Source organism: Mytilus edulis, chromosome 7 (genome assembly GCF_963676685.1).
Source record: "Mytilus edulis chromosome 7, xbMytEdul2.2, whole genome shotgun sequence".
In the NCBI taxonomy this organism is placed as follows: domain Eukaryota; kingdom Metazoa; phylum Mollusca; class Bivalvia; order Mytilida; family Mytilidae; genus Mytilus; species Mytilus edulis.
In genome coordinates this window covers 47,783,739-47,809,079 of record NC_092350.1, presented here as the reverse complement: position 1 = coordinate 47,809,079, position 25,341 = coordinate 47,783,739, and the positions used below count along the sequence as shown (strand labels likewise).

The 25,341-nt window shown below is 31.5% G+C and overlaps 1 protein-coding gene across 2 annotated transcripts in view; it reads right to left on the bottom strand.

The window, feature by feature from the left end:
* Positions 1–25,341, bottom strand: part of LOC139481656 (prion-like-(Q/N-rich) domain-bearing protein 25) — a 141,961-nt gene that overhangs the window by 29,492 nt on the left and 87,128 nt on the right. Inside the window, exons 13-20 of one of the 2 annotated variants that reach the window (XM_071265103.1) lie at positions 24,135–24,275; positions 18,955–19,095; positions 16,978–17,118; positions 12,794–12,934; positions 8,267–8,401; positions 6,490–6,630; positions 3,314–3,426; positions 1,885–2,010 (exon numbers count right to left, since the gene is read on the bottom strand). In XM_071265103.1, coding sequence (XP_071121204.1) covers positions 1,885–2,010; positions 3,314–3,426; positions 6,490–6,630; positions 8,267–8,401; positions 12,794–12,934; positions 16,978–17,118; positions 18,955–19,095; positions 24,135–24,275 — 1,079 coding nt within the window. The remainder of the gene's footprint in view (positions 1–1,884; positions 2,011–3,313; positions 3,427–6,489; positions 6,631–8,266; positions 8,402–12,793; positions 12,935–16,977; positions 17,119–18,954; positions 19,096–24,134; positions 24,276–25,341) is intronic. The other variant, XM_071265104.1, reaches the window with a different exon arrangement.

Sequence of the window (25,341 nt, the reverse complement as noted above, 5' to 3'; positions counted from 1 at the left end):
AGCTTAATACAATAAATTATGATAAAAGAGATTATTTTTCATTTCCTATCATTAATTATCCATTTTTAGATGGTGAAGTTCCTTGTCACCATTTTATGATGTTTATATCTCAACTTGAAGGATTCGCTCGTGTATGTAACAGTATATTACATTTTAACAAGAGAAAATAATGTATTACTGAAAAATTATTACACCAAGATTTTCGATATCATAAACTAGTCAACACATTTACTAAATTTTATCATCGGTATAAGGACATCATTCGTAAATATAACGCAACATGCAGACATACTTATGCTTTCAGATATTTCACTTCCAATCTTCTATGGTAATATTCTTAACAAAGCACAAAAATGTCAGTATTCACCTCAAATACTAAGAAAACCGTTAAACATACTTCTTAAGAAGGGATATAGTTACGATACTGTTGTCAGATCATTAACGATTGCATATTTTGGCTTTAATTCTAATTCACGGATAGGGTCACTGCATCGGAATTAAAGACATTTATTCTAAAACTAGTTGTTGGCATGACACGGGTTATGTTCTTCTCATATATTTTATGATGGTATATTACTAAACCCCTAACAAGAGCGATTGTGTCTGATATTCATTTGATGAAGACATAATCTTTCAATCAGTTTAATTGAGGTCTTGAGCTGGCATGTCAGTTATTGTCTGTAGTCTGTTGTTATTTATGTATTATTGTCATTTTGTTTATTAGATTTTGTTTCCTATTCTGACATCGGACTGGGATAGATATTTGATTAGGAGCCAGCTGAAGGACGCCTCTGGGTGCGGGAGTTTCTTGCTACATTGATGACCCATTGGTGGTCTTCGGCTGTTGTCTGCTCTATGGTCGGGCTGTTGTCTTTTTGACACATTCCCCATTTCCATTCTCAATTTTATTGCACTCGGCTACTATGCATCCAGCTCCTTCTTACAGGTTATAGTTTGGAATACGACAGAGGAGCGGTTTCCCGTGTTGTCAGTAATGTGACAAATGCCCTCATTGAGACTTGGTTAACGACAAGTTTAACAACCGGCCCCTGAGAAATAAATCAGATTTATTTCATATGTGAAATTGTCTTTTTTATTTCACTGGGATATAATTGATACTATTCGCAAAGTAATTACAATTTTTAAATAACTCTCGGTATTTGAAGACGGATATTTAAAAGAAAAACAATTTTATGATCTAACAAGAATGTGTCCAAAGTACACGGATGCCCCACTCGCACTATCATTTTCCATGTTCAATGGACCGTGAAAATGGGTAAAAAATATAATTAGGCATTAAAATTAAAAAGATCATATCATAGGGAACATTTGTACTAAGTTTCAAGTTGATTGGACTTCAACTTCATCAAAAACTACCTTGACCAAAAACTTTAACCTGAAACTCGCACTTCCATTTTCTATGTTCAGTGGACCGTGAAATAGGGGTCAAAAGTTTAATTTGTCTTTAAAATTAGAAAGATCATATCATAAGGAACATATGTACTAAGTTTCAAGTTGATTGGACTTCAGCTTCATCAAAAACTACCTTGACCAAAAACTTTAACCTGAAACTCGCACTTTCATTTTCTATGTTCAGTGGACCGTGAAATAGGGGTCAAAAGTTTAATTTGTCTTTAAAATTAGAAAGATCATATCATAAGGAACATATGTACTAAGTTTCAAGTTGATTGGACTTCAGCTTCATCAAAAACTACCTTGACCAAAAACTTTAACCTGAAGCGGGACAGACGGACGGACGGACGGACAGACGGACGAACGAACGGACGCACAGACCAGAAAACATAATGCCCCTCTACTATCGTAGGTGGGGCATAAAAAAGAGAAATCCCGTCAAACAATTCATACTAATTTTTTATTTACTACCTGAACGTTATCCGATAAGCCATCTTCTTCCTTAGAAATTTGGTTCGAAGCTTCTAAGACATTTTCCATTTCAGCTTCGTTTTCTGTAGGTAACACAGCTAAAACTGTAACAATTTCTTCAATTATCTGTAAGAAAATTACAGAGAAATAAATAGTGTAATGGGTAAAAAAAATAAAATCAAAAAAACATATATAATCTGTTAATCAATCAGTTGTATTATTTTTGGTAAAATTTATAGGACTCTTTCATGTGAATAAAAAAGGAAGAAGATGTATCACGTTTTACGTTTTTTTTAAATTTTTCATAACGTTCTCTATCTTATATATAAAAAGAAACACCATAAGTTAACCATGTTTACTAGGATGTAATGAATGGACATATTCAGAAATGATTTGTTTTTAAATTTGTCATTGCGTTCTCTATCTGATTATAAATATATTGAGCAACACAAATAAAAATAAAAGAAAAACCAGAAGTTAACCATGTTTACTCGGGTGTTACGGATGGCCATATTCAGAAGTGACACATATCATATTGTTGACGTTACGGTTGTTATAAGATATAAATAAACAAATAAACTGCTTAGAATAGACATTTGCAGAAACTGTCATACACCTACGACTAGGAATACAATTACACATACAAGTAGCATTCATTTTTCAATATTCTCATAGTTAAAATATAACCACTTGATACAAAACAAAGTCTAACACCTATGATGTTTTTCGATAGTTGAACACATTTTTGTTTAAGGCAATATATGTAGTAATGTGTACACATTAATCATTGTACAGGATGCAGCGGGTAAGTATTTATGAACAGTTACTTTTTATTCTTCTTCTTATTCAAAAAAAAATATAAAGATAATACAACATGTACAAATATGACTTTTTTCAAGTGAAAGGACATGACACTTGCAAAAAGTTATATTTGTATTACCTTATATTTTTTTTTTTTGAATAAGGAAAATACTTTTGACTTCGTTTTTGGAATCAATAAAAAAGAAACACAACTATACAAAAAAACACAATAAAGCTACCAATGAACATCTGTATGTCGAAAATATAATCTAAACTATTTGTCTGTTGTGATGTAAAAATCTAGATGTACTTAAGTAGATGGAATTTCACTAATATTAGAGATAAAAGATGCAAAGGTGTATCAGGCTAGAAAAAGAATACTGCTTTGGTATCTTTCGTCTCTCTTTACATGCTTAACATCCACGTAACACTTATTGTATACTTTGAATAATGAATAATGGATTCAAAACGAATAATGAGAATGCTAGTTTAATTCTCCGATGGGATCTTCCTCTTATTCTATATGAATGTTAATCCAAACAAGATCACAATCCGATAAAGAAAAAAATGTTGTTTACAAAAACAAAAAGCATGCCAAAAACAATATAAATGAATAGACCCATCTTACGTGCTCTTTTTCTTCTATCTCTATATGCATATGATGAATTGAATCCATCGTTGCTCCTACAATATTTCCAAATCCCTTCGTATCATTAACAAATTCCTCTGCATTGAAACTAGCTAAAATGCAAGAAAGTTTTATGATAAATTTATATTTTACTTCAAATGTGTCAAATTTTGATTCTTATGCGTTGATATAATAATCTCATCATCGTAGAGAACAAACATAATTACAAGAGGGTAATCATAACTTTTTATTTGCTGCATTTTGTTTATACTTTACTAAAGTCAGATGGGTTGTTTCTCTATTATGTATGTTTGTTTATACTTTTCTAAAGTCAGATGTGTTGTATATCGATTATTTATGTTTGTTTATACTTTTCTAAAGTCAGATGTGTTGTATATCTATTATTTATGTCTGTTTATACTTTTCTAAAGTCAGAATTATTTATGTTTGTTTATACTTTTCTAAAGTCAGATGTGTTGTATATCTAGTATTTATGTTTGTTTATACTTTTCTAAAGTCAGATGTGTTGTTTATCTATTATTTATGTTTGTTTATACTTTTCTAAAGTCAGATGGGTCGTTTATCTATTATGTATGTTTATTTATACTTTTCTCTAAAGTCATATATGTTGTATATATCTATTATATATGTTTGTTTATACTTTTCTAAAGTCAGATGTGTTGTTTATCTATTATTTATGTTTGTTTATACTTTTCTAAAGTCAGATGTGTTGTTTATCTATTATGTATGTTTATTTATACTTTTCTCTAAAGTCATATATGTTGTATATATCTATTATTTATGTTTGTTTATACTTTTCTAAAGTCAGTTGTGTTGTAAATATATTATGTATAAAATTGAGAATTGAAATGGGGAATATGTCTAAGTGACAACAACTCGACCACAAAGCAGACAAAAGCCGAAGGCCACCGATGGGTCTTCAATGTAGCGATAAAATCCCGAACCCGGAGGCGTTCTTCAGCTGGCCCCTAAACAAATATATACTATATATATATCGATAATGGACGTCATACTAAACTCCGAATTATATAAGAAACTAAAATTAAAAATCATACAAGACTTACAAAGGCCAGATGCTTCTGAATTGTGACAGGCGCAAATTTGCGGCGGGGTTAAAATGTTTACATAATTCTGGCTGATGGATCCAAATAACTGTCACGCTAACCAATTATGTCTGTTTGGGTTGCTCACACAATTTTGTCAATAACAAAAATCTTAAAACAGCTATAAGATAAGTTAATGATTTAGTTATCTATTTAACTGGGTTTGATCCACTATTTCTTTTTTTTAAGTGCCTTTACCGAGGCAATATAAAGGAATATAAAGCTTGTTTTCCATTCCTTCAATTAATTGATCATTAAATCGAGCTGTTGATTTTATTAGGTTTTAATAAATATCTCCTTTTCTAAATTCACGTTCGAGTTTGTATTTTTGTTAAAGCATATTTTGTGAACAATATCACCCATAAGATTAAAGCATTTAAAGGAAAACTTCCGTAATAAAGCTGTCTATTGAAGGCCATTCCGGTCAGAAATTGCCATAATATAAACATAAGGAGATTATGTATGATAGGACCATGAGAGGGCTGCATAGACTATCAATGTCGTTAAAAACATCCTATATCATGATAATAGCTTTTTATGATTTTTATAAACTTTTTCCACAAACAAGTAGTAATTTCAATGCATTCATCGTCTGGAAACACATAAAGAAGATGTATTGTTTTTATGTTTGTGTTTCTGGACTTCGCAGTTCCTTGATTTATATGTTTATGCAAAACTACCAAAAAATCATTCTACGACAGAACATCAAGATGTAATTTCTCTTATCTTAAGTCATTTGATTCCGCTGAATGCCATCGAAAACATAGCTTACACCTGTTGGATAAACACATTCTGTGAAATCTTTATGGAATAGCCCAGCCTCGGTTTAATTATAGAACACCATGGGTACAAAAAAAAAACAACAAAAAAAACGAAAATATCACTTACGTTAAAGTAAACAATAAAGATGTTTTTTTTACCAATGAGCTAACTTTTGTTACTAAAAATAACAAAAATAACAAACTTCCGGGAAAATTCTAAAGTAGTTTCATGACGTCCGGTTCAATTTTTGTTTTGCAGTACCGACGACTTCCAATTTCGCGACACCAGTGGTGAGTGAGCCACTCGCCGTTAATGCATGTTTTATGGGTCATTCAAAGGCATTGTTTTGTATTTTATGTTCATATATTTTTCTTACAAAAACACTTTACTGTCTGATCTAAAAAATAATAAAAATAAAGAATTGAAGTTTAAGACAATCTATTCTTGAATATATTTTAACAATGACCCCAAAGTCCTGTATGATACATAGTATTATCTAACTTTGTACTTCTTTACGCCACAACTTTCTTTACTGTTTTCTTCTTTCATATTTGTACCATTATATAACGTTTGCAATACTAGTATGCATTATTAAACTTAAAATGTTTTTATATTTCTATTCATTTGTTGTCTGGTATAGTAATTAGACATACAACATTACTTCTGATTTTCTACTTTTTTGCTATAGTAATTACCTTAGGAGATTGTATACTTCGTTTGATAAAAAAGAAGATGTGGTATGATTGCCAATGAGACAACTCTTCACAAGAGACCGAAATGACACAGAAATAAACAACTGTAGGTCACCGTATTGCATTCAACAATGAGCAAAGCCCATATTGCATAGTCAGCAGTAAAAGGTCCCAAAATGATAATGTGAAACAATTTAAACGAGAAAACTAACGGCCTTATTTAAGTACACAAAATGAACGAAACACAAATATGTAACAGATAATCAAATCAATTACACACCTCTTAGCATTTATTAAGAGTTCACTATCATAATTGATTTACAATAAAAAATCATTTCATGTATATCATTTTATAATGCATGAAAAATAAAAGTTAAAACAACTGATTTTCCATAATGATTTTTGATTTTTCGTCATAAGACGAGAAGTTGTGAGTATGTTCTAAATGACAGGTAAATTTTATCCGAATTCGACCTCACAATACAAGCACTTTAATTTAACTTATATCAACTAACTTTGGTAGAACTCGGATCTTAACTGCATAATGTGAACTGAGTATGAGTCTATACAGGACTAAGTGTAGATACTGAATACGTACCGTCGTTACAAGTATTATCATCGGCGTCATAATGCATCATTGCTGGCATTTCACAATGGCACACACTGGACGAACAAAGCAAAGGAGGATTACAACTTATATTTCTAACCACTGTCGAACAAGGGTCAAGGTATCTACCAGCTGTAATCAAAACCTTTATATCAGCTATGTGTAAAGCAGACATTTATAGTTCTTAATGTTTTGCACTATTTCAATAAGTTTGTTAGGATTAATAAATATAACTATTCATTGTTTCCAGAATACATATTTAACTTTTCGTCAATGCGCCCGTGATAAAAGGGAGCATGATAATGACGAAATAAGTGAAACTGCAAACTTCTGCTCACTGATGATACCCCTTCCCGCCCAGGATGTTGTAAAATGATGAATCTGAAAACGCATCACACGGTTAAGCTGACTATTATAAACCCTGAAACCAACTTTTAGAAATCCATGTATTGCAGTTCCTGAGAATAAAAATGTCAAAACTTTTCATTTTTCCTTTCGTGTGTAAAATTATACAAGTGTTCGGTAAACAGGAAGATCTTGAGTGATAAATCTGCGAACGCATCACATGGTAATGAAGACTTCCGAAAGTTGTTTAGTGTTAAATCTGAAAATGCGTCACACGGAAAAGCTTACTTATGTCCATTTTGTAATCAAATTTCAGGAATCCTTATGATATATTTCCTGAGAAAGTTGCGACAAAAAAACTGGCTGATAACGGATGGATTGACAGATGGACGTATGGATTGACGGACAGACTGATGTAAAACAGTATACCCAATATTTTTAAAGAAGGGTTATTAGAACAATAAACAGTTGTATCATGTAAGTGACATTTTTATCAAAATATTTATGTTTTGTAATCAATGCAGAACCAAACTTTTAATTTAAAGATATTAGATGTGGTAAGAGACCACACCCAACTGATCAGCCTATAACAACTATACACAAGCGTACGCCCTTTTGCATGCACTGAGAAAAACCTAAACCGTATAGTTTGTTGTAAAATGCAAAGTAGAATCACCATATCAAAGAATTTAAAAAAGAAAGACAACAACCTAATTGATGCGTAACACTATGAATGAAAAATAAAAATAAAAGAAAGCAACCAAAACCTACCACTTTATTACAGGCTGCTTTCAGTACACATAGAAAAGATTGAGAGTCAAGAATTTCATTAAGAGTCTGATAAAAGCATCATCTTCTGACAATATGCCGTACTTACTATATTTTCATGTCTTACTGATTTGAAGATAGTTAAATAATAATGTTTTTAAATTTTGCTCAAAATTAAATCACAAAAATATTGAACCCCGAGGTAAATTCAAAACGGAAAGTCCCTTATCAAATGGCAAAAGCAAATGACAAAACACACCAAACTGACAGAAAAAAAACGTAAATGATTGCATTCTATCTTAAGGAAGTATACCTTGGCCAACGGTAATAACTCTAGAAATCAAATGTTTATCATGTTCATGTTTACCAATTTTAATCACCGTTTCCCTTAGTAACGCATTAAGTTCTGATTAGAGTTGTATCCATCAATATAGTTCTACCACTCGATGACATAAATAAATGTCCGAACTACTTTATAGCATCTGTCCGCCATCTTGAAAATTTCTGCCATTTTGGATTCTTAGCCTTAATTGACCACAATATAAATGTTTACCCTTGTATTATTGTGCAAAGTTTCATGCTTTTAGCTTCGAAACCTAAATTCTTTAAAATCTATGCACTAATTTGTACAAAAACTGACTTTATGGTAACTTACTTTCATTACAAATATGTACATTTGGGTTATAATACTGATAAGTGTTACAACCACAAACACCACTCACACAAATCATATTGCTGTGACAATTGGAACCATATTCTGATGTTTGACACGGTTCTTTGTATTTTGCTCCTATAAATGAATACATGTTACTTTGTTAGTCTTGTATGATTTTTTATTTTAATTTCTTCAGTATATTTCGGAGTTAAGTATGTCGTCCGTTATCACTAAACTAGTAAACATTTTTGTTAAGAGGCCAGCTTAAGCACGCTTCCAAGTCAGGAGTTTCCCGCTGCATTAAAGACCCGTTTGTGGCATTCGAGTGTTGTCTTTATGACACATTCCCCATTTCAATTCTCAATTTTACGATACATACATGTTATAACATGATATGAAAAATGAGAAGAAGAGGGATAATCAATAAAATAATTTTCGGTAAATACACAATATTTCTCATAATGTTTTTGAATGTGTTGTTAACCATACCTGCCAACCCTCCGTTTTGAGCAGCTAAATAAAGTTAGAGCGCGAAAACGGCAAATTCATCATATTTTCCATTTACAAAGGGACATAGTTCGTAAACAGAGAAGTGGACGACCACCGAATTCAAAGTTGTATGTGTTTGGTTGTATTATATAAATCATCATTGCTTTAAGTTTCATACTAATAGAAATGACCAGTGTATTGACAAACGAACCTTTCTCAATGAACAAACTGAATAGAAGCGTTTAAAATACTACTAAAACAAGCACGGAAGAGCTGCTACTTGTGAAAGAGGATCTGCTTACCTTCCGGAAGCATTTGATCATGTTGATCTTATTGGGTTTTTTTTCGGGGTGATTTTTTCTAAGTTTTTTTTTATTGCCAAATTTATGTTGTTTCAGCTGGTTTTATTTTTGTACAGTGAGGTTAGCTTCTATGTAATGTTAAGTTTTTGCCTTGGGATTTTCCAATTTATCTTATGAATTTGAAAGTCCTCTGTCCAATTACTAAGTAGGATAAATTGTATTCATGCTATGATTAATAGCGCACAGGGCAACTTTAAGTACACAAAGGGATTTCGTAAAAATTAGGTGACGTTTGTGATGTTAAGTAAATAGTTAGTGAAAAGTGGCAAATCCTTGACATCAGTTATTACAAAGTGTATTGCAAAAATTAATAAATATTTGATACAAATCCAATTATGAGTATCATGTGGACGCAAGTCTTGGGAACTACAGCCCGTAACAGAGTAGTGATCGAATTCGCGTTTCTTTACCCGTCAGAATAAGTTACGTTATCGACAAAATTATTTCAGAAGTGACATAATTTAATTTTCTTCATCGACAAAATATTTCATGTCCAAAGTGTAAGTTTTCATTGTTTAAGTCGAAGTTTTTTTAACACAGTAAAACATTTTTTTATAATCAACCTCTGTCATTGGCATTTTCATTTTAACGGTAAAGGATCAAATACGGGATCTCCGAAGTTTCTATCATTTGTTACGAGGAAATCATTATTCAATCAATCATATGTCTTTGTTCATGACACATATTATGAGATACAAAGGAGTTGAAATGATCAAATACTTTCGAACTGACGGAAACAAAAATACATAATCTAGAATGTGTGTTCTGTCATAAACAATGGCTTCGTCGTGCGAATCGACGAGATCATGTAACATGTAACCGATCTTAGCTGTAGAAACAGTTGGGGCGACCTCGATAAAATCTTTATCAATTTAATATAAGCGATAAATATTCATGACTACAATGAGGCCGTTAGTTTTCTCGTTTGAATTGTTTTACATTGTCTTATCGGGGCCTTTTATAGCTGACTATGCGGTATGGGCTTTGCTCATTGTTGAAGGCCGTACGGTGACCTATAGTTGTTAATGTCTGTGTCATTTTGGTCTTCTGTGGATAGTTGTCTCATTGGCAATCATACCACACCTTTTTTTATATAATGAATTTATTGGAGTCACATCAACTGTTTCTACTGTAAACATGAACTCGTCGGTTAGCGCAATGAAGACACTTTTAAAGATTGAGATTGTTGGTTTATTCTTTACACCTTCGAGGTATTAAAATTATTTCAGTGTTTATTTAAAGTTAAATCTATTTTCAAATCTCTTCTGCTTAAAATTGTCGAAACTTCCGTTTAAGATTTCTGTAGTAAACTATCTATTCTATAGTTAGATCCATTTTATAATAAATACCCTTTTGTACAAGAATACTTTCTTTATAGAAGTATAGATCTGCTGGTTATAGATTTTTTTTTTATAACTTTCATTATTGTGACGACGCGCTATGAAATTCAGATTAATTTATAAATGAAGTATATAAATTTTTGGTCATAAACACAAATCTTTTAAACAGTTCGACGAGTGCGTCAATGTTACAGCAGTCTGTTTACTGTAACTTACTAAGCTTGGCCCGATTCATCTGTCATTTATGGAAACTAATTCACCACTTTCTGAGACATTCATTTTTATTTCACCATCAGACATGGAACTACATTTGTAACTAAAGGAAAACTCTCAAATTAAAGAAATTTGACATGATATACTGAAACTTTCTTATAATCAATTAAACGACTGCTTTTCTTAGATAGGTGATTTTTCTTGGTCAAACTTTTTCATTGTTAACGGACATTTTGAGATTTTTTATTGTAAAAAAATGGTCTTTTTTTTTTAAAGAAATCAACATTCAAGATTTAGAACTTCATGAACATGTACAGGAAGCTGAATTATTGCACATCTATGTACTACTTAAAATTGAACTTCGATCTGTTGCGTCCTTAACATGTTCTGACCGTCCTAAGATTTAATGTACGGAAATGTTTCGGTAAATTAAATTCAAATCCGAATTGAATGTTTATGACACACAAAAAGAGAAACCAGAATCTTTTGATGACCAAACGTATGTAGTGAGATTCCACCCTTGTTGAAAGCCTTGTGAAGACTTCTAGATTTTTAAATTCCCTCCGTTTTTCTCATGGATGGAGTGTGGTCTCTCAGTAAATTACCCCATATCTTTTCATTTTCCTATTTACCGAAGGTTCCATGTGAAAATTTCCATTGGATCATATCTGTTAAACTAAATGTACAAAACAGGCTCAAGAAAAGGCGAAATTTCTTTTTCAAACCCGAACTAGAAATCATTTTTTTTTTCTAATAGAGCACCTTACATTATCGTCAATGAGTTCAGGCATGTGAAAAATTATATAATCATACACAAGAAAGAACCCTGAAGAGACTTCCAGCAATAATTTTTACCTATTTAATACTAAGTAAATATTTTAACATGTACATGTATTTGATAAAGTACAGATATAACAAAGAAACTGCCCGGTATTCTACGTAAGAGTACACTTTTTACTGCACGCGTAGTCGGGTGCGTTCACTACGAGGACACTTGTACTCAACTACGCGTGAAGTATGAGTACAGAATCGTCCCATACAGGACATTTTTTTGTGTCATCCTAGACTATTATCCGACAGTTAAGAATAGAATCTGATTACATTTTGAAGTTGAACATGTGGGAATTTTTTATTTTTGCCACGGACCATTTAATTTTCATGGAGGAAGGGGCCTGGTAGTTTTTAGAAACAATATTCTGACCCTGATTTTGACTTAAAAAATCTGCTGCCTCAATATTTTGTCATATGAAAAAAAAAATTGTCAACAAAATTTTCCTGTATAAACTGTAATAGAAAACAGAGAAAATGTGTCTGAGACACAGATGCCCCCGCCAAACAGGAAGTAGACGAATGACAGGGGATGAATGAAAAGGGGAGACACGGTACGATTCACCTTGATAAAGCTTCAGACCAAAAAAGTTTGGCATGTGAAACGGACGAAGACATATTCTAACAGAAGTACAAATACCAGTCCTCCCTTTTGTGTATACATATGAGAAAACATATCAAAGTTATTGATTGAATTCAAATCCATCACACATACGGTACGCATTGTAGTCCGTAAAAATAAAGGACTTCATTCCTATCAAACACCTTTTTAGTTGTTTACCACTATATTTCTTTTAGTTTTGGGTAAAATTGTAAAGGAAATAATATTATCAAGACGTCCTTCCATAAATCTTTTTTTTCTGTTCTGACTTTGAAGAAATGACTAGTTTTCGCCCAATCGAAATGGTGCATGGACATATTTTGTTTCATATTATTAGAATTATTTTCAATATTATCGGTATTAAACTTGATTATCGACACATGAACGTTTGTCAGCATTGTCAATTTTTTTAACGTTAAAGTACCAATAGTTCGGTCACTACTCAATTAAGTTTGTCGATAACGTAGCTAATTTTGACGGTAAAGAAACATTAACTCGATCACTTCTCTGTTACGGGCTGTAATAAGCCTGGTTGATTAAATGAGTTTTCTTACTTCTACAGATATTGCTGGAGAAGCCATTTTGTGATACAGTATATACAGAACTAAGTCAAAAACATAAATTATATATCAGATAGTGTCGCTTATTTTATTTTATCTAACTTAGATGAAAATTGTATATCATGAATACGTACTTGTTTTACAACTTTTATCATCGTAAACGTAAAACTGCAAGGCGGGAATCTCACAATCACAAATATCAGAAACACAAACCATATTATTGTAACATGTGGAATCTCCAACTAGTGTTGAGCAATTTTCATTGTATGTTCTTTCTAAAAAATATAGTTTACTTAATTATTATATGTAATACATTTAAAGGATGTTCTCTGCTCAGTTTCAAAATATATAATTTTTCATTAAACTAGTTTGTACTGTTAGGGAATACAATGAATAAAAAAAGCAAAAAAAAAAAAAAAAAAAAAAAAATACATGGGTCAATGTGCTTGTTTTTGAGATATTAGCCATTGGAATTTTGGCGGGAAAATGTTCTCTCTTGATTTTTCATAGCTTTATCATTTACCAGTTTAAGTTCTCAAAGACTATAAAAAAATCAATTAAATTTTATAAGACTTTAACAAATGACTTATAATTACACCTGTGAAAGATTTTTAAAAAGAAAAATGAGGGTTCATGGGGAAATTTTTTAAAGGCATTTAAATGAGAAAAACCAGAAGATTCCGAAAATCTGACAAAAATTCCAAAACATGACAAGCAGACGTCCTTAAGAACAACAAACAAAGCTGTGTCCTTTTAAGACTATAACTCCACTGTTCGTTGTTATAGGAAAGGTTGGGATCCTGCTCACATGTTTATAGTCCAGTCAAGCTATCATAAATTTGAACCTAACCCGAAAGTAATTGCAACAGAAGATTTTTAAATTTTAATCTTTAACATTATACTCCAAATATACACAGAAAAAAGTCACATAAAATCTAACTTGAGGAAGATTAAAAAAGTCACCATTTGAAATTCCTATGGAGATTTGCATTGAAAAGGGAGATAACTCTTGCAAAAAAAGGCAGAAATATCAATAAAAATTGATACAAAATTATAACTTAACCGCTTCTATTCATCAGAATTTATTGATTCTTTATTTTTTAGCGGTGTTTAGAGTATAACAAACAACTCCAAAGGTGTTTTCATATATTTTATCAAGCTATAATCTAGATTTCGTAATTCATTAGTTGACCATTTGTTGAATTTTTCAACATGTCAAAGTAAAGAATCTGAAATTTAATTAAGCATGTATTCTTCTTTTTGTGGTTTAAAGTTTCTTTAGACAAGTAAGTTGCTGACATTTTTCACATTTTTCCCAAATTTTCACATTATTTTTTAAAAAGGTTACAAAGCTTCAAATTTGCAATTTCTTTAATAAAAAATAAAACTACCCATAACACTTCGGTTTTGTACATTTCATGAGCAGAAGATTAAATAATTTAGTCAAATACAAACTTATAACCCCATCAAAGTATCATACTTTACATAAATTTCAAGAAAAATAACAAAAATCTGACCAAAAAAGACACATTTTTGCAAGACTTATCTCCCCTTTCAATGATAATTTCCAGAGGAAATTAAAAATGCTGATTTTGAGTTTTCCTCAAGTTAGATTTTATGGGACTTTTTCCTGTGAATATAAAGGGCATAATGCTATAGATAAGAAAAAAAAAAACCATTTTCTGTTGCAATTAGTCTGAGGTTAAATCTTAGTTTGACTGGACTATTAACCCTGCCACAGTCTCAATGTTTGTGTTTGTCCCAATTCAGGCGATTGTAATTTAGTGGTTGTTGTTTGTGGATGTGGTACATATTTGAATTTCGTTAATTTTTTTGTTACATAAATTAGGCCGGTAGTTTTGTAGTTTGATTTTTTTTTTACATTAAATTTTGTCATTTCGGGGCCTTTCACAGCTGACAATGAAGTATAGGCTTTGCTCATTATTGAAGGCCGTGTGGCGACCTAAAGTGGTTAATTTCTGTGTCGTTTTGTCTTTTGTAGAGAATTATCTTATTGAAAATCATACCACATCTTCTATTTTATATTAATAAATTTATTTCATGCAGATTATTTCATTACTACAACTTTCCTATCTTGCACATTTTTATGCGGATGGAATTTATGAGTAAACATTTTAGGTCATTGATACAATTAAATTAATATTTTTTATGTTTTTATTTTTTGGTAACATTATGTGTCGGTTGAGAGAATTTCATTACAATAGGATAAAGAGAACTGTATTTGAAGAATTTCCACCGTCAATTGTGCATATGACGGTCGTAAATATATGTTTTTCTGGCTCAGCTTAGCGTCGTCCATTAAACTACATTTGCGACCGTCAAATTCATAATTGAAGATTACAACTCTTCAAATACAGTGCTTTACTTATCAGGTTAGATAGTACAATACAAATGTTAAAATAGAAACATTTCAAAATGCAATTTATGCAAAATATTCAAAGTTATTGAACCACGGCTGTAGGTACAGGGCCAAAAAATCTCCATGAAATTGGCCATTGTTGAATACAACCGCATACCGAAAATCATTTATCTACCACCAGTGGTCCTCTATAATCTTACCTAATCACATCCTAACGCATACTAAATAAGCAAGTACTAAGGCAAATAGACCACGACTGAAGTTCCACGGCAAAATACTCTCCGTGGAAATAAAATGTGCCAATTACAATACAACTGCATACCAAATATCATTAGTGTAAACATATTTTATTATTAATTAACTTGAAGTAAATTAATGTACACAAATAGGCATTTACATAATAATACAAGTGAATAATTAATATGATCCAGAAACAAGCAGTTGGCTTATATTAATCCATTTCCAAATATCATTGACCTTCCACATTACGAGTGGAGCCACATAAGCTAACCTAATCAAAACAACTAATACATAATTATGAATTAAGCAAATGTTTCACGAATCAATAGACCATGACTGGGTCAAATAGTTCCATGGAAATGAGATGCAAAAAAGATAATAATACAACATAGCATTGACCTTCAACTAGTGGTTCCCCATAAAGAAATCAAATTAATACATATCAACTAAGCGATAGTTTTAAAGGTCAATATGCAATTGACCTTTAAATAAACGATACAACACATCTTATTAATGTTTAATTCAAAGTTCAGGAAATATACTGACCGCATTTATCCCATTTAATTAGCTTTTAATAAACGATACAACAACTATATAACAAAGTCGGATTCATGCATGAGTTATATCTACAAATTGACATCGAGGATCCGTTCAGAAAAAAATTAGAACGACAACGGAGATTATTACTGCTTCCTCATTATAATCTTTCCATGCATTTCTATGTAGCATTATTCCAGCAGCGCCTGTATATATGAGTTAATTTCTTCAAGTAAATACAATATTCCAGAGTTTTCATGTTATAACATGTTTTTTTTTCCTGGATGAAGGGTTGCTTCTTACACTTTTAAAGGGCGCCTTTCGAGCTGGTGAAATGTTATTGAACATTTATTTCACAGATGACCACAAGTATCATGAATATGTTCCAACTGTCTTAGCCTAACTCCCGTTCTTATTTATTCTTTTTGACATTAATGATTATTACTTTACTAGCATCAGGACAGGTGCTACACGTGGAAGAGGATCTGCATACATTTAAAGAGCATCTGGTCTTACTTTGTTTTCCTCTTGTTTTGGGGAATTTGTATTGTAAATTCTTTAGTCTCTTAGTTGTGATTTTGTACAGTAAACTAAGTTTTTTCCCAATGTTTCTTTTTTTCCCTAGGATTTCAAGTTTGTCTTATGAATTTTAAAGTCCCCTGGCAAATAACTGAGAAGGATAAGTTATACTTAAGGTTGTGGTTAGTTGTTATTTCTTAATTGATAAGGCTCATGTTCATATACACTGCATTCGTGTAATGATGAGTTGGCGCACAAGGCAAAGCTTCCTATACAAAGGCGTAACGTAACAATAGGTAACGTTAGTGTCGACGTTAGCTGCCTTGTAAATGAATAGTAGTACATCCTTGACATAAGTGATTACTATGTGTATTTCCAATTTGAAGTAACGAATCTTTAATATATGATTCAAACTCATTTAATGATTCTTATGCAGGCGAAATGCCCTTCTAGTGAGCAAATAATTCTGGTTTATTTTATGAGTTTTCTATCTTCGACAGATAAATCTGGAGAAGCAATATAGAAATACAGTGTACGAAGATATAAATTATTATGATAAAAAAGATCAATCATTTAACATATATTGTTAATTAAGTTTGTTTTATACGATTAAGATTACAAATATATACCATGAATACGTACTTGCTTCACAACTTTTAGCATATGGATCATGATACTGCATGGCGGGAATCTCACAACGACAAATACCAGAAACACAAACCATATTATTGTAACATGAGGTATCTCCAACTAGTGTCGAGCAATTCTCGTTGTATGTACTTACTAAAAAAATATACTAAATTGTTTCATGTAATACATTTTAAACTTCTAACAACAAGGCTGTGGACCTTTTATACTATTTAATAGGAATAAGTCAACTATATTATCATTTAAGATAGTGCAATACAAATGTTCAAATACCAAAATTAAAAATACAAAAATACTGAACTCCGATGAAAATTAAAAACGGAAAGTCCCTAATCAAACGGCAAAATCAAATAAGAATCACATCAAACGAATGGGCAACTTCTGTCATATTCCTGACTTGTTACAGGCATTTCAAATGTAGAAAATGGTGAGTTGAACCTGATTTTATAGCACTAAACCTCTCACTTGTATGACAGTTGCATCAAATTCCATTATATTTACAACGATGCGTGAACAAAACAGACGTATTAGGTAACATCAACATATGGGTACAGTAGCCATCACGGTGTCACAAACTCAAAACAAATAAATATCTAACAAAGAAGCACAAAAGGCATATATCAAATTTAACAACAACGTTCATTGCTTACTAATCGCTTATATATGTATTTCAAATAAAAAAAAATGAAATGAAGTCCTGTGACTACATTTACATCAACTCTTAGTGTAAAGTCGCATGTTTCACTTCAGAAAATGTAAACGTCACACAGGAAGAAATATAAAATAATTTTGTCGTTCAAAGTATTTTCAAAATTATGATTTCACAAGGGGAAAGGTAATATATAGGATTAAAAAATCAAGTTTTGTCAGAACTAATTTCATAAAAAAGACCGAGATTTAAAATTATCCAGAAGTTCTTCCGATTTTTTAAGAATCTACATATGATTAATACCACTACGCAAGGAAAATAATTGTGTCGCTTGAAGTATGTTCTTCAAAATTATAATAGACCAATTCCATAATGGCATTATAATAAATCAACACAGTTGGGGGATCATGTAGGCTATACAAAATATTCAAAGTTATTGAACAATAAGGTACAGGGCCGAAGAATCTAAACGGTAATGAAACTTGCTATTGTTAATTCAACTGCCTGCCATAAAATCATAGACTTAACACTGGTAGTTGCCATCTTCCGAGCTGGTTTAATGTTTTTGTACATTTATTTTATAGATGACCACGAATATTTTCCAACTGACTTAACCTGAATCCGGTTCTTTTTTATTCTAATTTGACATTATTGAATTATTACTACAAAAGCATCAGGACAAGTGCTATATGTCGAATAGGATCTGGTAACCTTTCAGGAGCATTTCAGTTCATCCCAAGTACTTTAATTTGATTTTCTTTTAGGGGGATTTGCATGGTTAAGTCAGACTCTTTAGTGTTTTTTTTTGTGGTTTGTACAATGAAGTTTGTTTATTGCAATGTTTCGTTTTTGTCCAAGGAAAACAACCTTGTCTATTGAGTTTGATAGTCCTCTGGCCAATAACTGAGTCGGATACGTTATCTTTAAGGTTGTTGTCTGTGTTTAGCTCTTAATTGATAGGGCTTGTGTTTATATACACTACATTCATGTACTGATGAGTTGCGCACAAATCAACTCTACATGTACAAAGGCGTAACGTATACAATAAGTAACGTTAGTGTCGACCTTAGCTGCTTTGCAAATAAATAGCGCCATATCCTTGACATAAGTGAATTAATTACAATGTGTATTGCAAATTTGAAGTAACAAACTTTAATATATGATTCAAACTCATTTAATGAGTCTTATGCAGACGAAACGCCCGTCTGGCAAAACAATAATGCTGGATTATTTAATGAGTTTTCTTTCTTCGAAGATAGTTCTGGAGAATTAATTTAGAGATACAGTCTTTAAAGAAATAAATTAATGATTAAAATACGTACTTGCTTTACAACTTTTATCATAGGGATTTTGATACTGCATGGCGGGAATCTCACAATCACAAATACCAGACACACAAACCATGTTATTATAACATGATGCATCTCCAACTGGTGTAGAGCAATTCTCGTTGTATGAACTTTCTAAAAAATATACTAAATTGTTACATGTAATACATTTTAAACTTCTAATTACAATACTGTGGACCTTTCATACTTTTTCTAATATGACTAAGTAAACCATATTATCATTTTAACATGTAAGCTAGTCAAAATATTCAAAGTTATTGAACAATCAGGTACTGGACCAAACAATCTCAATGAAATGAGATTAGCCATTGTTAATTCGACTTCCTTCCGAAAATCATTGACCTATCAATAGTGGTTTCCCACCTTCGAGCTTGTTTAATGTTGTTGCACATTTATTTCCAACTGTCTCAACCTTAATCCGGATCTCATTTATTCTCATTTGGCATTAATGAAATATTACTTCACAAGCATCAGACCAGGTACTCCACATGAAAGTGAATCTGCTTACCTTTCAGGAGCATCTGATCTTATCCCGGTGTTTTATTTTATTTTATTTTTTTTTGGGAGGGGAGAGGAGAGAGGAAGAAGGATTTGTATTGAAAAGTTTTATGTCTTTTAGTTGTGTTTTGTATAATGAAGTTAGTTTTTTCTGCAATGTTTAATTTTGTCCTGGGATTTTTGTCTCATGAATTTGACAGTTCTATGTCCAATAACTGAGTAAGTTATCCTGAATCTTTTCTTTTTGATTCAAACTCAATTTTAGAGTCTTATGAAAAAGGAACGCACGTCTAGCGAACCAATACTATTTTCTTATTTAGGGGATACTCAACACTATACCCCCAACACAGCATGTCTTTAAAGTTTTCTTGTTTTTCTCTCATTGATACACTAGGCCAAAAAACATCTTATAAAATTTTTAAAAGATTTGGCCACTTAAATATGGCATCTTTTACATGCTAGTATCGGCATTTTAAAATTTTTTTAATAGAACAGAGGAATTAATCGAGGAAACATTTAAGGTTTTAGAAATATATGAGAAAGTATCGGGAGCTAAGATAAATTATGAAAAGACTGTAGGGGTATGTTTGGGTCGTTGGAAAAATAAAACACCAAAGTATAAAAATATTAGGTGGTCTAGTGAACCAATTAAAGCATTGGGAGTCATGCATGGATACAGTGTTAATATAGAAGCTATATGGTTAGAAAAAATAAAGAAAATTAAGGCGTGTCTTGAGGTTTGGAAAGCTCGTGACCTAACATTGAAGGGCAGGGTCTTAATATTAAAATCATTGATTATATCTAAAATAGGGTTCGAAATCGAAATGCGAGGTATACCTGAAAAATATAAAAAAGAAATAAAAAATGTCATGTGGAATTTTATATGGGAGGGAAAAGTAAATTTGATTAAAAGGGACGTGTGTTGCTTACCATTAGAGGAAGGGGGGTTGGTATGATCAAGATAGACTCGTTCATTAAATCCAAACAAATCAAAAGTATGCAAAAGATTTTAAGATCAAAAACCGATAGCTGGAACACAATAGCCAAATGGTGGCTTCAGAAGTTTGATATCAAATATAATTGTGATAATTTTTTAGCAAAGTGTTCGGATTTACGAGGATTACAAATAGAAAATTTTCCAAAATACTATCTTGATTTAATTAAAACGTGGTCAAAATTTTTAAGTATACAAAGTCCAATAAATAAAAACTATATCATAAACCAACAACTTTTTGGAAACATAAAAATTCAATACAACAAAAAACCTATTTTTTTCGCTAACTTCGGAAAAAGTGGAATTCATACAATAAAAGATATTTGGGATGAAGAAACGAAAAATATCAAAAGCGACAACTTTATATACAATATTCTTAAGATAAAAGAAACTGGATTTCAGAATGGACAAGGCTGAAATTAGCTATTCCAAAATTGTTCAAGGACACACTAAAAATCGTCCACGTTGAACCCGAACCCCTCAGAAATGGTTATTACATTAAAAATACATTTGAATTCTACGATAAACAGAATAAAGTAGTAATCCCAAGTGTGATATCTTTGAAATTAATCCAATATTCGTTAAATTTAGATATAGTTCCAAACTGTCAAATAAAATGGAATATTCAGTATAATTCGGAATTACCGTGGAACAAGATCTGGATAAATTTAAATAAAAGTATGTCCTCTAGGAATGCAAATCAAATTAGCTGGAAAATTGTTCATAACATTATCTATACGGAGCAAAAACTATTTAGAATCGGCAAATCAAATAATGGCAAATGCCATTTTTGTAAAACAGAAAACGAAACTCTCACACACCTTTTTCACAGCTGTAACATTATAATGGTTGTTTGGGAACATATTTTTAATGCGCTTAAAAAATATAATGTACTTAATAACACAGTATATATTCCATTGAGCGAAGAACTTATCATACTAGGAATGTACAATTACAACAAAAAGTACAATATCATAACTAATACGATTATGAATACAGTCAAATGGATTATTTGGAAATGTAGGAATATAATCAAATACCAGTATAAAAGTTTTACTTCCAGTCAATTGATAGCATATGTAAAACGGGAACTGGGCAGTTTAATTGAATCTATGGATAAATCATTATCTTCCAAAAAAGAAAATTTTGCAGCTGAAATAAAACTTATAATAAATCTTATACATTAGTAAGTGACTTATTAATTTGTACTTACTTTCTTTTCCTTTTTAGAACATTATACATCCAACAATAGAAATATAAAATACACGCATTTGCAATGTCGAGCATGTGACCTATAAAATCACTGACCGACACATTTCAATGTAATCCAGGTGTTAAAAGTACAAAAAATTAAATGTCAATTATAAGTAAAGGTAAATTATTGTGTAGATTGTAGTGTGTCTTTTGGGGACTTTTGATGTATTTTATTTACTGTAGAATGTTATAAATATTTTATACGCAAACTCTGTCTGTGTAATTTAAAATATGAATGTTTAGCTTATGTATGCAAAAAAAAAGATTTTTTTTTTTTAATAGAGTCCACCGTTTATCCCTGGACGATGGATCATTGTTAACACAGGGCCCCTTGTGTATACTTCCCTGGGTTATGCAAGGTAAATTGTATTCAGGTGATTTTCAATAAATGTATTTCAAGTCTTAAAAAAAAAAAAAAAATCCGGATCTCATTTATTCTCATTTGGCATTAATGAAATATTACTTCACAAGCATCAGACCAGGTACTCCACATGAAAGTGAATCTGCTTACCTTTCAGGAGCATCTGATCTTATCCCGGTGTTTTATTTCATTTTATTTTTTTTGGAGGGAAGAGGAGAGAGGAAGAAGGATTTGTATTGAAAAGTTTTATGTCTTTTAGTTGTGTTTTGTACAATGAAGTTAGTTTTTTCTGCAATGTTTAATTTTGTCCTGGGATTTTTGTCTCATGAATTTGACAGTTCTATGTCCAATAACTGAGTAAGTTATCCTGAATCTTTTATTTTTGATTCAAACTCAATTTTAGAGTCTTATGAAAAAGGAACGCACGTCTAGCGAACCAATACTACTTTCTTATTTAGGGGATACTCAACACTATACCCCGAACACAGCATGTCTTTGAAGTTTTCTTGTTTTTCTCTCATTGATACACTAGGCCAAGAAACATCTTATAAAATTTTTAAAAGATTTGGCCACTTAAATATGGCATCTTTTACATGCTAGTATCGGCAAAATTTGGAAGTTTCAGAAACAAGGGTAAAGAGGTATATATGTTGATGTTTTTTAACCAGATGCTCCGCAGGGCGCTGCTTGATACGACCGCAGAGGTCGAAACCTGAACAGTCGGGGCAAGTATGTTGACATATTTTTGGGTGAAAAGCACTTTTCCATGCTATGACTTTAATGCAGCTATGAATAAAATTTTGTTATAAAATACATACTACTCAAGCTTTAATTATCCATGCAACAATATACACACATTATGACATATCAACATTTGCCATGCACATGGAATACATAATCGACATGTAGTTATATAAAATTGTTTTCACAATGTAGTTTCTATTGAAGCGCAGTGTACGTACTAAACTACTCAACAGAATGTTGTTTTGTTGTTGTTAATTTCATACTTGGTCTCTGCTTGAAAAAATACACGAGATGTTAAAATAAAAAAGGGTGTAACCGATTTTTGTGTTTGAGATACGAGCCGAAACCTCACTTTAAGCATGAGACGCCAAAAATACCTAGGATACACAGGAAAAAGTCTAAACTCAGCAGATATTTTACATGATCAAGATTCTTAATTTATTGGTCGACATATTCAAAAATAGACAATTCAAACCCGAACGACAAAACCATTGATGCAAAGAAACACGGTTGCTGATTGATGAAATAGAGCTGACTGTGCAAGATCCTCAAGTACAATGAAGGTCGCTTACCCTAGAATTTGTTAGTATTCTAGATCTGTAGGGGTTATGAAATTATTTACAACTGATTGTTAGTTAAAAGCAAATCAGTCTAAAAATGCTGCTGTATCAAAAAAGAGTCTTTAGTCTTAGTTGCATGTTCTTTCTCTTAGTAGTTAGTGGTATTGAACTAGCTGTCTAATAGTAACTGCAAGTATTCTCAGATCAGTACTGAAAGATTTTTGTTGCTTGGATATACAAGTACCCGGCCACGTCCACTCTGAGTTTTTGTCAGATGTATTTCTATTTTTATCCATCTATGAGTTAAACCTTTCTCGACTCACTTTTATAGTTCATTTTAATGTTTTACTGTTACATCACTGTTCCAGGTGAGGGGAGGGTTTGGATCCCGCTAACATATTTAACTCCATCACATTCTATATGTATGTACCTGTTCCAAGTCAGGAGCCTGTAATTCAGTGATTGTCGTTTTTTTGATGTTTCATATTTTTTTTTCAATTGCGTAATATTTTGCATTTTGGAGCCTTTAAGTGAGCTGACTTTGCAGTTTAGGCTTTCTTTGCCCATTGTTGAAGGCCAAACGGTGACCTATAGTTGTTTATGCCTGTGTCTTTTGGTATCTAGTGAGGAAATGTCTCATTGGCAATCATACCACATCTTTTTCTATCATATATACCATACATTGTTTTCTTAGATATTTTTAATTTAATTTAGATTACAATTATAAACCATAAATACGTACTTGCTTTACAACTTTTATCATAAGGATCATGATACTGCATGGCAGGAATCCCACAATCGCAAATATCAGAAACACACACCATATTATTGAAACATGTGGAATCTCCAATAAGTGTAGAGCAATTCTCTTTGTATGTGCTTACTAAAAATATACCAAATTGTTTAATTATAATTTTAAATCAATCTTCAACTTCGAACTTTATTTTGTCTTTTTTACATTTTCTTTTTCAAGCGTCACTGGTGCGTCTTTTAGACGAAAGCGTGTCTTTGGCAATTATATAAAATCAATCCTGGTATCTATGATGAATTTATTGTTACAATGCATGTTTTAAAACTTTTAACAAAAATGCTATCGACATTTTAAGACTTTTCGATAAATTGACAATGTAAATCATGTTATCATATTATCATGTTAGGTAGTACAACACAAATATTGAAACAGCAATACTTGATCATGTCATGTATGCAAAGTATTCAAAGTTGAACATTAAGGTACAGGGTCAAACAATATCAATGGAAATAAGATTTGATATTGTTAATACAACTGTATTCCAACAAATCATTGGCAAACCTCTTGTGGTTATCAAAAAACTTATTTTATTACAATCTCATACGTGTGAACTAAACAGGTGTTAAAGCCTATATACCATGATTGAAGGGACTGTGCATATTAACTCCGTGAAAAAAAGATGTGTAAATGATAATACAACTGCTTATAAAATATCATTGACCTTTTTAAACACAAATTAAATGTGTTGTTCCTTTTAAAATTGTTATACGATGATGACTGATAGTGGAATTAACTATTTGTGGATTCTTATAAATTCTATATACAACTTTTGGACTAATTTTAATCTCGGTCTATTTCTGATATTTATTCTTACATACTTTATAGTTTTTAACCCTACATGCTAACATTGCCTATGTAAATTTTAAAAATGTTTGCATGCACATTGAACAACAAATTTATGTGACGTATAAAAAAATTTCCGACGTCAGACACACACATCAATGAATGTGTTTGTAGATAGATGTTTTTGTGTTCTGTTAAATTGTCCCTTTTAAAATTGTTATACGATGATGACTGATGTACCTATATTTTGACTATTTTATTGATTGTGTCTGTTAAGTTTACGCATCAATGTAAATATAACGGAATTTGACGAGACTGTCATCAAAGTGAAAGGGTTAGCGCTATAAAACCAGGT